Below are 12,935 nucleotides of genomic sequence, written 5' to 3'. Positions count from 1 at the left end.
GCGACCGGTCTGTTGCAGGAGGGTTGGCGGCGGATACATCCACGCTCCCTACGGGAACCAGGGCCATTACTTCTGGCCTAGCGCTGCAGACGGATCCGAGGCACAGAGGATCATCATCCAATCTTCCACACCATCCACCAACCGTGAGTCTTTCTATCTCGGCGTTTTGGAGCTCACTCTGAGCCAGCCGCTGGGAGAGACATCAGGTCATACTTTCATGCTGTTTTAAAACAGCTGTGTGGTGTGGTTTCTATGTTATTACCGCTTCTAAGGCCTACAGCACCACCCGTTATTTTCTACTGAGCACCTAAGGGGTTAAGTACCTTCTTGACCTGTGTATACCCTTTCAATGTTTGCCTGGGTATCGATATGCTTAGCAGGATATTTATCATATTTACATAGTAAGCTTTTTATGCTGTGCCTGTTTTCACAAGTAGTCAAATTGTGAAGATTTTGTCTTTTGTAACGTAAATGTAATGGCATTTACTAAACAAACTAAGCGGGACAGTAATTCTTTGCAAGATGAATTTCACAATACCTGTTGAAAATAAACACGTTACAGGACACCAATGTCATGTTAACTTAGGAGTGTAACCACCTTTTATTTTGGCATCTAAAAGTCGTGTGTCGTCCAACCTAGTAAAATATACTCCAAAGTACGTGGTAAACCTTTCATCAGTGGAATGACCTTCCTTGGATTCAGCCACCATTAAAGCAGGGACCACTTGTGTTTATTTGTACAGCAGGTGATGCAGAATTCTACATTCTTACCCAAGCTGGCAACCGGTTGCAGCTCCTGTTGTAAATCTGTAGACATCCTGAATGTGCGGCTAAGGCCGAGATTATAGTGGCCGCAGCGGTGCCAAAACATACCTATGTTCTATTGAGGTGCTCATCGTGGGCGCGACCTCAACCAGGCGGAGGCGCAGCAGAATCCAGGAGACACATTTGTTTCTCCATGTGACGGCCGCGTGATGTCAGCATCACGTAAAGTGGTTCAGCCAATCATGGCGAACCGTGTGGCGTCACTCGCCATGCCCCCGCGACGTCTCCTGTTTAGAGTGCAGGATTCACGCATTGCGTGTGCACCCTGCAGCGGCCTCTATAATCTCGACCTAATACGGTGGTTTCCAACCCTTTAATTGGTTAAGGAACCCTAGGTGAAATTCTGAGGTACCCCAACCATCTTTAATAGCTACTCTGTGAACTGATGCATTGTAAATTATTCTGTATTTGATACCATTTTCAAATGACCAGAAAATTTCAGGGAGGCCCGGGGAACCCTGGCTGAAAAACACTGGCCTAATGGCTGCCTTTCAGTTTCAATCAATCTTTCAGTCTGTGTAACTCAGCAGCTACAATGTATTCTTATATTACTAAGGTAACATTATTGTTTAGTTTGCATCTCAAACTGCTGGGAACATTGGCAACAAATTATAACAATTTCCTGTTTGTGATAAAGATCTTGGACTGCTGGGGAGGTGGGCTGAAACCTGCTATATAAATCAAAGGATTCGCAGTATATTAAAACTAATGAAAATGGCATAATAAAATAAAAAGGTAGTAATATTTTTATTTTTTAATATATAAATAAAACATGTAGGATATCGCTTGGATTGCTCCTTTTTAAAAATGGCACGGAGTTGAATAAAAAAAAAATTAGTCACTATCTAATACTAAAAAACCCCATAAGATTGTTACATGTTTTGCTGCTTTAAAGTAACGGTTTACTTTGTGTCTTGGGGGGGAAAAAACATTTTTCTGAATTCAAGCCTTATAATGACTGTCATCCCTCCAAGTTCTGTTCACAAACAGTCTTATCTGCACAAGGCATTGAATAAATATAACGTCTTGTGTCATTTTAACCTATTAAATATGCCACTGCTGGTTTACTTTTTGTACTAGGCAGGAATGCCCCGTGCCTCCCTTAGGGCAGGGATGTGCAAACTTTGTTTTGCTGCGCCCCCTCCCCCCCCGTCCTCACCCCACCCCTGCCTGCTCTCCTCTGTTGCGCCCCCTTTCCTCGAGCGGTGTCGTCATACGACACTGCGGGGGTCGTATCACGTCATGTGACACGCAGCGTCATTTGACGTCACATTACCATGGTAGCCATGTCACATGACCCCGCTGCTTCATTTGACGCCGCGTTGCCATGGTCACGCGTCCTGAAGCCGGCTGAATCTTGGTAAGTAGAGGTGGCAGAGGCCTCATGCGGTCCCCCAGCATTTCATTTAAATGCCTTGGGGAAGAGCTCCGGATCTCTGCAACCTCCCGCGCTCCCCAAAGAAACTCTCGCGCCCCCCCAGTTTGTGCACCGCTGCCTTAGGGTGCACTCAAGGATCCCCATGACGTGGGTATGTCGGTGCCTTTTTAGTACTAGTTTTGCAGGGGAGATCGGGTTCTATAGAGCGGAAAGTGATCCTGCATGCAGGGAAACCGAAGAGGAGAACTCGTCCTTCCGTGATGCTCAGATCGTGGGATCGCAATGTATATCTTTATTTATATAGCTCTTCACAGCAGTAATACACGTGCCAATCGTATAACAAAATACAAATAACACGTAATGGGAAGAAGCGCTTCAGACAAAAGTAACATTTAGGAAAAGGAGTCCCTGCTCCAAAGAGCTTACAATCTAATTGGTTGGTAGGAAGAACAGACAGTAGGAGGGCGTTCTGCTAAGTGCGTCTGCAAAGGGCGAAGGTTTATGTTTGAGGTGTAAAATATCAGTCATGGAGCTATTCGTATGCTTCCTTAAGCAGGTGTTTTGAGGTGGGTCTTAAAGGTGGGAAGAAGGGGTGCTAGTCGTGTATTGAGGGGCAGGGCATTCCAGAAGTGTGGGGCAGTCGGTGAGAGGTTTTAGGCTGGAGAGGGCTTTAGATAAAAAAGGGCTAGAGAAGATATCCTTGAGCAGAACACAAGAGTCTGGATGGTGCATAGTGAGAAATTAGGGCTGAGATGTAAGGAGGGGCAGAAGAGTGTAAAGCTTTAAAAGTGAGGAGGAGAATTGAGTGCGAGATGCGGGATTTGATAGGAAGCCAGGAGAGTGATTTCAGCAGGGCTGACGCTGACACAGATTTAGGAAATAGTAGAGTGATTCTGGCAGCTGCGTTAAGGATAGATTATAGGGGAGAGGTAGGAAGGCCAGTCAGCAGGAAGTTACAGTAGGTGAGACAGGAGAGAATGAGGGCCTGAGTCAGTTTCAGCAGTCGAGCAACAGAGGAAAGGGCGTATCTTTGTAATATTGTGGAGGAAAAAACGACAGGTTTTAGCTACCTTTTGAATGTGAGTAGTGTGTGACCCCTAGCCAGCGTGCTTGTGCTACTGGGTGAATGATAATTCTAACAGTAATGTGGAAGGATGTAGTAGGGCCAGGTTTGGGAAGAAATATGAGGAGCTCTATTTAATTTTTGCCATGTTAAGTTTATGGCGGGTAGGGCCATCCAGGATGATATCGTAGAAAGACATTCAGAAACTGGGGTCTGTACAGCAGGTGTAAGGTCGGGATGTACCATTGGTGCTCTGGCACCAGTGAACGCAGAGGTTAGCAAGACCGTACTGGGCGATACGGTAACAGGCCGTGTCACAAATGTGTATATAACAGGAAGTTGGCAATTGAGTCCTTGCCCATCAGAGCTTACAATCTAAATGGAATAATTTTTTATATTACAAGTGCAGTGTAGAATATATTTGATGGGGGAAAGGAGTGAGAGGAGCAGCAACAGGCCCAAATGTAACAATTGCATCCCTGGGCAGGGGTGTGGGTTGCTGAATGTTGGTGGGGGGAGTTTCACAAGTATCAAAAGAATAAGAAAATTGACACAATGGGCGTTATTCATTTAACACATTCAAGTTTGTAATGAAAAGGTGTTTTACATAAAACTATGGGGGTTCTTAAGGTCTGTTGTGGGTTAACGCTGTGACGGTAACTTTGTGACAGGCTATAATAATACACCAAATAACTGGGTTGAACTGAACGAGGCTTAGATATAATAAAGTATATTTATTCCTTAAATAGGTGAACACAGCAATATAGTACAGTAACAGGCAAGAAGGTAACACTTACTTGGGGTTGGAGGATGAGAAGTATCAGAGAGCAATTCTCCAGCAATCCGGTAACAATCAAGATGGTATTTGAAGACAATGGATATAGGGTTGACCACAGTTTATATATCTTTGTAACCCTATTCCTAACATTGAGTACAGGCTATTGGATAACAATTAGCTGTATCCAATCTTTAACGTGGAAACACAGTTTAACCCATGCCCCCCAGCTAGTTAGCCCATGCGCACTGGGACCAAGAGGGTCTCATTTCTGTAGCCCCACATTTACATCAGGGACGCCGGCCAGTCAACCAAAAGGAATATCTGGCAGGATCTTCTTTGTATGGAAGTGTAAGATATGACACTCACAAACCACTCCAGTTTGACGCTTCTCCGCCCTCAGGTAAACAGTGAGGGTGGCAAAATCTTTTGACCAGCATTTAGTCTCTAGACATTGGGTCGCCCCTCTGACCATCTGCTTCCCTTTGTGTAAAGGAATCTTCGCGGGTTTTTATCCCCGTCTTGGAATACAATATTAAAGGTGAAACATAAACATATTAAAATATCCGGTTCTGTTGGGTCCAAATTGCCCAGTTCTCAATGCCGGAACTGGGACACCATATGGTCCAAGTTTCAGCCTGCTTCAACCTTCAGAACTGGAGATACACAAATACTACTTAAACCGTTTCCTATTTGAATACAAAATTCTCCGCTGTAAATGAAATCACGGTTTTTCACTAAATCCCCATTGAAAACAACGGGCTCCGCCGCCATAGACTTTCAATGGTAAACCGCCGCCATTGGCAGCTATGGGAATCCGCCGCCATAGACTTCCAACGGGGCATCGCCGCCGTTGAAGCCTATGGGGTTTCTCCGCCATAGCCGGTCAATGGGAACTGGCCGCCATTGAAGTCTATGGGAAAAACTCCCGAACCTTTATGGTGGTTCATACTCTGTCGGGTTGGTCAGAGAGGGTCAATGATGGTTCTGCAGCCATGCCGGAGCAGTGACTACAGGTACCCCAAACCCTGGCCCTCTGGACCCTCCAGAACCGGAGATATGGGCTTATGGTTGGTAGCGTTTCTGAGTTAGTTGTTTTCTTGTGCTGCTTCTGCCGCCGCCATTGGAACCTATGGCGCGACCCGCTTTACCAGCACAACCCGTTCCGGGGGTCCTGGATTCTGGGACCCGGTGGTGGTCGAGTGAGGGGAGGCCTAGGAACTAGGGGCAAAAAGAATTTTATTTCTGGGTGCCCTAGAACCTAAGATTCCCACGCCACTTGATGTTGAACTTGACTAATCAGTGATCAAAGCTCTGTATCAGACATTGTGTCCGCTTTGCAGTTTTGCGGTTTGGACAGCTGCCAACTCGTTCCTGGAAAGCGCCGTCGAGGAATCTCCATTGAAGTCAATGAGCCCATTGACTTACAATGGGAAACCGCCGCTCCTCCTCTCGGACGCAACCTGCTGGTCTTCAAGGGAAACAGGTCCAAAACAGCTAGATCCGCCATTGAAAACAATGGAGCTTCAATGGCGGCCTATGGGACCCTGCAAAATGGTGCCTGAAAAGGCGGGAAAATGAAACAAAGGGCTATAATCACTATACAACTATTAACCCTTGCCCTCCCGGATGGATCCCAGTGTGTGTGGTGCAGACACTGACATCATAATAAAACATGGGAACAGGGGAACATACATTTTCATGATAAAACAAGGTGCAAACCACATTCCTGGACCGCAGTCCAGTTAACCCCTTGTCTCGCTGGTGAGGTCAGGGGGTGGCCATATGGGGTGCAACCCCTTTAATACCGGGCCAAACCCTCTCTCCCTCTACAAACGCACCATTCAATTCAATGGTACGTTCACAAGTGTTAACCGGCAATGGACCTTGGTGAATCTGTCCCTAAATACTCTCTTTTGATCACTGATGCTAAATATTTTTGTGTTGAGAACAATGCAAGCATTACGGGAGCCCTGCCACCATAACCCTTTGTCCCCGTCGGCTTGTTTATACAGCTCTTCAGCTCTGATCTGTGGCAGAAAGTGCTGGGTTACAGGAGCCGGTTCTGTGTGGCATTGAGTCTGGCCTTGTATAGATGGGGCTGGGGGTAACCGTGTGCCAATCCCCCTTACTGACAAGGCTGCAGCAATAAATAGCCTGGCAGAGAGCCCAGCCTTTTCAGTCGCTTGCAGGCAGCCTGTTGCTGCACAAGCTCAATATTCTGCCTCTATCACGCCTCAGGATTTAACCAAGTCACTGCCAGCACAATATACACTAGAGGGGCAGCTAGTTTGAATGAATTGCTTCTAGTTTTTTTTTTTTTTTTTTAAACCTTCTCGCTCTGTTCTTTGAAACAATCCTGTTTTTTTTTTTTCTGTTTTGGTGAAAGTATTAATGTAAAAACGTGCCTTATTTTCTGGGGGGGGGGAAATATGTAGAACTCAGCAATTTCAACCACGTTCAAAAGTGATCTGGTAACCAAATGCTTGGGAGGATTATTTCAATCTTTACCGAATATTTTCATGATAAACAAGTTCGCTGAACTTGCCATCTAAAGTCGTGTGTGTCCCTGTCCCTGTCTCCAGGGTTACTAGAAAACCTCTCTACATGTCCTCAGAAGGAGGCAGGCCACCAGTCTACCTATCGGACTAGTGAATATTCCACCCCCCCCCCCCCCCCCCCCTACCTTTTTTGTTTATTTTTTTTTTAAGTTGAACTATCACTCTCCGTTCCTATATGCCTGCTGGTGTAAAACTAGTACAGTACTCTTAAACCGCCACAGGTAAGTCACTTTAGAGTGATATCTGGCACAAGTTCCTTCACTTTCCACGGCTCATTTAAATTTAATTTAATTCTCTGTACTTTTTCAGTGGGGCGTGAATCTGTTCAGTTTTGTGCCAGTACAGGTTTCCATTAGTATTATTTATCTTTACCCCAGGTCTGTTTTTGTTTTTATTTAGGGCTGCTTTAAGGTGTTATTTCCTAGTTACAGTAATTAATTTACTATAGCACAGCTGCTGTGTAGATGCCAGAATCTGGGCGCCTCACCAGTTCTAAATGTGTAATGGTGACAGATTTTCTGCTACTCTCTGCCATTGGGCTGTGGGTAAAAGTTAGATCTGAATCCATAAAAGCATTAAACGGGTGCAGAAAATGGACTAATTAATGTGCAGCTGTTCAGGAAGAAATACTGGCAAATATTTTTTGAGGGGCTCACTCCTCTTGCTTCCAGTTGTGTCTTCCTTCATTTCCAGCTTTACAGGTGGAATGAAGTCTGTTTTCACCAGACATGCTTGATAACCAATAATCTGCATTAAATTGAATGTCCCCAAAAGTGCTAGCAACCTTGAGGTTAAGGCAATTAACCCTACTAATACACGAATTGTGAGCCATTTTTATTTTTAAATACAGGATTGAAGCAGGTGTTCTCCAGAGCTGAACCCCATTAATTTCAGCTCCGGGGACACCTTGCTTCTGGAGGTATTTACCACCATAGGGGGTGCCGGTAGCCACTCAAGGCATCATATGGCTGTTTTTCTAAGCTCCCGGGCCCTGCTGGCCAATAGGAATCCGTGATATCACCCAGTGTGGCTTCATATTGGCCCATGTGACACAGAAGATCCTGACACCCCCCTCGGAAGTATCTCCGGAATCAGGGTGTTCCCCGGAGCTGAACTTACTGGGGCTCGACTTCTGAGACCCTGTGCTTCAATCCTGTATTAGAAAGTGAAGCTACAAAACTGGTTGGATTGCTCCTGTAGGCAGAGTTTAAAATATACAACCGTTTCCCTCTCGTTCCAGATCACATTTTTATATCTATATATATATAGATATATAGCCTATAGGGAACCATGTTAAAAATGGTTATTGAGGCTAAAGGTGACACAGTGTGCTCATTTGCATGTCATTTCCCAGAATCCCTTGCTGCAGTGGAAGTGCTGTATGCTGGGTGATAATGGGGAAAGGCGGGGTTGCAGACCTGCCTAAGACATGCAGATGAGCATACAGCTATATTTGCATATTTGCTTTCCTGTGGAGGGTTTTTGTCACTTTTTTTACTCACCATAACTTAACTCAGTATTATGTTTTTTATATATATATATATATATATATATATAATTATAATATATAATACTCGTATACAACAATCAAGTACAGATGGAATGTAAGGATCTTGGTCCTGTGCCTCTGGTATTTAAAGCAGGAAAATATGTGAAATCTTTTTGGGGGTGTGGGGGAAGTGTTTCCAACTCCTTAAAGCATCCTTTGATTTTTATAGCGGGTTTTAACCCACCTCCCCAGCAGTGCAAGATCTGTGCAAAACTTCTTGTTTGTTTGGAATAATTTGTAACCAATGTCCCCAGCAGTTTGAGCAGCAAACTGTAGCAATAGATAATGTTACCTTAGTAATACAAGAATACATTGTAGCTGCTGAGTTACACTGACCGAAGCAGCCATTGTTAGGCACAGCCTGGATTTTTACAGCTTTATAAAAGAAGCACCAAATTTTTGCCAGCTTAGGTAAGAATGTAGAATTCTATATTGTCACATGCTTTACATATACAAATAAGAAAGGGGGGAAGTAGTGGTCCTGCTTTAACATACCATCAAAACCTTCACTTTCTGAAATGGTTTACCAGTTACCTGTAGATTTGTATGGTCCTAAATCCGTGCCCAATTTGTAATGCCAAACTGCGGGAATGTAGCAGTCTCCTTCGTATTTATTTTTCTCTTACATTAGCATGGTACTCTATAATGTAGATGTTTTAATTCCATGTGTTACTATTGGGGACAGACGTGATACTCATGTGGATTCTTCATGCAAGTTGAAATTTTGATCAGTTTGGCAATTTGTTGATTTTTGTCTTCCAGTTGATTTAATTTTTGATGTTGGTTAACGTTCAGGGTGTCTAAAATAATATCCATCTCCCCCCTCCACTCCCTCTCTGTGCTGTAATGCTCCGATTAAAACCTGTCAGTGACTTCCCCAGGCAGCTCTCGCATCCATGAGATGGTGGGGGGGTGTAATGATTTGTACTCTGTGTCCTGCCTGCAGAGCTCAGTCATTCAGTGTGGAAACGTTGAGGCTTTGGGAAACATTTGGTAGCAAATAGCCGCCCAGTTTGGTTCATACAGAAGCTAACAAATGATAGACCTTCAAAAGCTTTCTTATGTAAAGCACAAGCAAGAACAGATATACTAAAGGGGTACCGGATAAGCATTGGTAAAATAATTATAGTAACATCTGGGTTTCGGAAAGTCTAAGCTAGTGCTAAAAACTCCGAACCCCCTCTTTATCTCTGCCCCCCCCCGGCCCCTCCACCATTAAATAGCAGAGTTTGAACTTCCGGGAGGTAGAGCTCCCGTCCGGCTTACCAACAATCCGGAGATATCGCTGGTTTTCTACAGCAAAAGTGCTAATAAAAGGCATCGCTAGGGAGTGTACCATCAGCCTGCTTTACTGAGACCATTATTGATCAGATCGGTCATCTCCCCTGAAGTCAATACTTAAAAGCAAATCTGAGGCCTAACCCTGTGCCGCAGTTTCAGGGAAGCACATGCTCAGGGCTTGTTCCTCTCTGTGAGTGAGGGGATCCTTATCTCCTCTATCACATTTACGGTGGCTGTGGGACATACTAACAGTGGACAGAGCTTTTGGTGAGTCCGGAGCAGTGTCGCTGTGGAAATAATCTGCCTGCCAGCAGAAGCATTTTGCCTCAGATTACAGATTCTTGCTACGCCTGTCTTAACGGCTAAAATGGTGGATACGCAGGCCAGGAGGGTGCAACAAGAAGATATTACAATTGATGTTCATTATATAGAATTGTTAACCACATAGTTAATGGAATAATTTAGACAATATGAGGGAATACGTTGGTACTCTGAAAAGAGAAATTGCTGAATGGAGGTATCCACTATTTCTGCAAAGCATGGCCAAGAACAGCCACAGCCCAACTCTCCCCTGAATACCCCAGGGCGGTAATGCCTGCAAAGCGTGGCCAAGAACAGCCACAGCCCAACTCACCCCTGAATGCCCCATTGTTGTAATGCCTGCAAAGCGTGGCCAAGAACAGCCACAGCCCAACTCACCCCTGAATGCCCCATTGTTGTAATGCCTGCAAAGCGTGGCCAAGAACAGCCACAGCCCAACTCACCCCTGAATGCCCCAGTGTTGTAATGCCTGCAAAGCGTGGCAAAGAACAGCCGCAGCTAACTCACCCCTGAATACCCCAGGGCGTTAATGCCTGCAAAGCATGGCCAAGAACAGCCACAGCCCAACTCACCACTGAATACCCCAGGGTGGTAATGCCTGCAAAGTGTGGCCAAGAACAGCCACAGCCCAACTCACCCCTGAATACCCCAGGGTGGTAATGCCTGCAAAGCGTGGCCAAGAACAGCCACAGCCCAACTCACCCCTGAATACCCCAGGGCGGTAATGCATTGTAATCAATGTTCAGCCTCAGGACGAAGTTTTAGAGACAGGACCTAGCAGCATGAGCATCTCTGGCTTACCTGAGCTAACGGTCAGCCAGCCATTGCTTACAGGTCTGGCGGAAGAACTCCCTTACCGGGCACATCTGATCTTACCAGCAGCGGGCTCAGACTACGACATCCATCTTGAGCCGCTGCCGTATCGCCACACCCCCAGCTCAGCCCTGGTCCAGTCATGTATAAGTCACTGAGCCAGAAAACGATCACTTCAAAATCCTACAAGAGAGAGGTTTCTCTCTTCTTCCTCGACCAGAAAATTTTACATTTCAAAATGCCCCAGAGCTGCCCCCTGAGGGGACACGCTGTACCCCTGATTACCGTTGGCAGTGTGGAAATGGCGGCACATGACCGCCTGCTTCTGGTGTTCAGTGGGGGCAGCCCGTCCTGGTGGATCCGCTCGCTATGTACGCTCCCCTTCAGGTATAATATCCCATATTATAGACAATCATTTAATCCATCACTGCTAAAGGGTTAACGTTTAACTCTGCGTGAGCTGCACTCTGTGTGGATATAACTGGTTTTCTTATCACTGGGTCATAGACCTGGTTAGGTTTGTTGTGTTCCTGTTCTATGCTGTTTGATAATGTTATATTGATTCTGTTATATGTTTTCTTAATGGCTCCGCGTGACTGCTCACCTTGTTGAAACATGAGACTGGGAGAAGATCACTTTATCTGTTCTGTTCAATGTGTTAAGCCTCACTATATCTCACCGCTCTGAAGACTAACTGTAAAGAATATTTTAGGTTAAATGCTGAGGATTTAATATTAGTTTTTATTATCCTGACACTTCAGGTAACTCCAATATATGGGGACCTTAAACACCTGCTAGCTTGTGAATAGTTTCCCAAAATCTCTACAACCTCAGATTAGTTATGTCCGGCCTCCTGCCTGCCCTAGCGACGGCCTCCTGCCTGCCCTAGCGACGGCCTCCTGCCTGCCCTAGCGACGGCCTCCTGCCTGCCCTAGCGACGGCCGCCTGCCTGCCCTAGCGACGGCCGCCTGCCTGCCCTAGCGACGGCCGCCTGCCTGCCCTAGCGACGGCCGCCTGCCTGCCCTAGCGACGGCCGCCTGCCTGCCCTAGCGACGGCCTCCTGTCTGTGCTCAGATTATTATGATGCTTGAGCTTGCTGGTATTTTAGTACAAATCTCTCACACAATATTTCCATCCCAGCGGCCAAAGTTTATTTTCTTCTCATTTACAACATTAATACGTTGAAATTACTACAGAGGGGGAAAAGGAAAAGGGCTTTATAGTTTACCTGATGTATGTACACAATATATACACCTGATGTGTGCATATATGCATTTTATGTTTGTGGTGATTTTGCACTGCTCTTTGTGTATATATGAAAATATCTCACTGTATTGTTTAAACACCTGTTAATAAATAAAGATTAAAAAAAAAATAGTTTGGCTCGTGTAGTCAGTCATAGTCCTGTTGGTGATTAATCAACCTGTGCTGAAGCAGGGATATCCTTAAAACTTGCCTGTTGGTGGCCCTTGAGGACTGCACTGGGCCACCCCTGTAAAAATATTGTCTAGCCTCATTCACGGCAGAAACTCCACATTATAACACCTCCTGAGTTATTCAGGATAACCATTCACAATGTCCTAACAAATCAATGCACATCTCTCTACCCCTGTGATTTAATAGTATGTTAATGTATCTATATTTGTTTTGTATTTACAGGCTCATATAAAATTCCCCATAGACTATCCGTATTCTCCTCCAACCTTCAGATTCCTGACCAAGATGTGGCATCCCAACATTTATGAGGTGAGTTGTTGACATATTAAGTGTGTTTTTGTGTGGCATCTGTTTTTTATTCCATGTAAATGTGTATCAATGTTAACACTGGGGGGGGGAAGGAATGGCCACATTTGAATCCTTTGTTTACCGATGCACTGGGTTAGTTTCCAAACTCCTTGTTGCCTTTTGCTCCTACCTGTGGCAGTCTAATTCCTCATGAAGGTTTTTTTTTTTTTTTTTTAAATATCTAATATCGTAACTTTAATATGAATTACAAAAAATGAAAGTGGAATAACCCAAACCCTAGCTTCTGTTCTCTCGGCGATCGTGCATCACACGTCATGGATAGTCAGGTGGCTTTTTTTGTTTCCACATTTGTTTTTTTCTTCTGCAATAAAGGCATAGAACGAGGGGAAGGTGGCAATAGAAAGGGTTAACGCTTCTGTTGTGGTCATATCTGGCACCAAACCTTTCTTGCTATAAAGCTGAATGTATTTGCCCAATTCATTTATAAAAATGTTTTGCCAGGTAGTAATACATTGTTACCTCTCATTTTCAAGTATGTCCTGGGCATAGTTGTTAAAAAAAAAAAAAAATAATAATGGTTGCATTACAAACAGGGTTATACAGACATTTCATGGACAGAGTTG

At 44.8% G+C, this 12,935-nt stretch overlaps 1 protein-coding gene across 1 annotated transcript in view; it reads left to right on the top strand.

Annotated features, from left to right (window-relative positions):
- Positions 1 to 12,935, top strand: part of UBE2R2 (ubiquitin conjugating enzyme E2 R2) — a 74,595-nt gene that overhangs the window by 46,362 nt on the left and 15,298 nt on the right. Inside the window, exon 2 of the mRNA XM_075583043.1 lies at positions 12,226 to 12,312. Coding sequence (XP_075439158.1) covers positions 12,226 to 12,312 — 87 coding nt within the window. The remainder of the gene's footprint in view (positions 1 to 12,225; positions 12,313 to 12,935) is intronic.

This window comes from Ascaphus truei, chromosome 1 (assembly GCF_040206685.1).
Source record: "Ascaphus truei isolate aAscTru1 chromosome 1, aAscTru1.hap1, whole genome shotgun sequence".
NCBI classification, from domain to species: Eukaryota; Metazoa; Chordata; class Amphibia; order Anura; family Ascaphidae; genus Ascaphus; species Ascaphus truei.
This window is presented reverse-complemented; position numbering and strand designations above follow the sequence as displayed.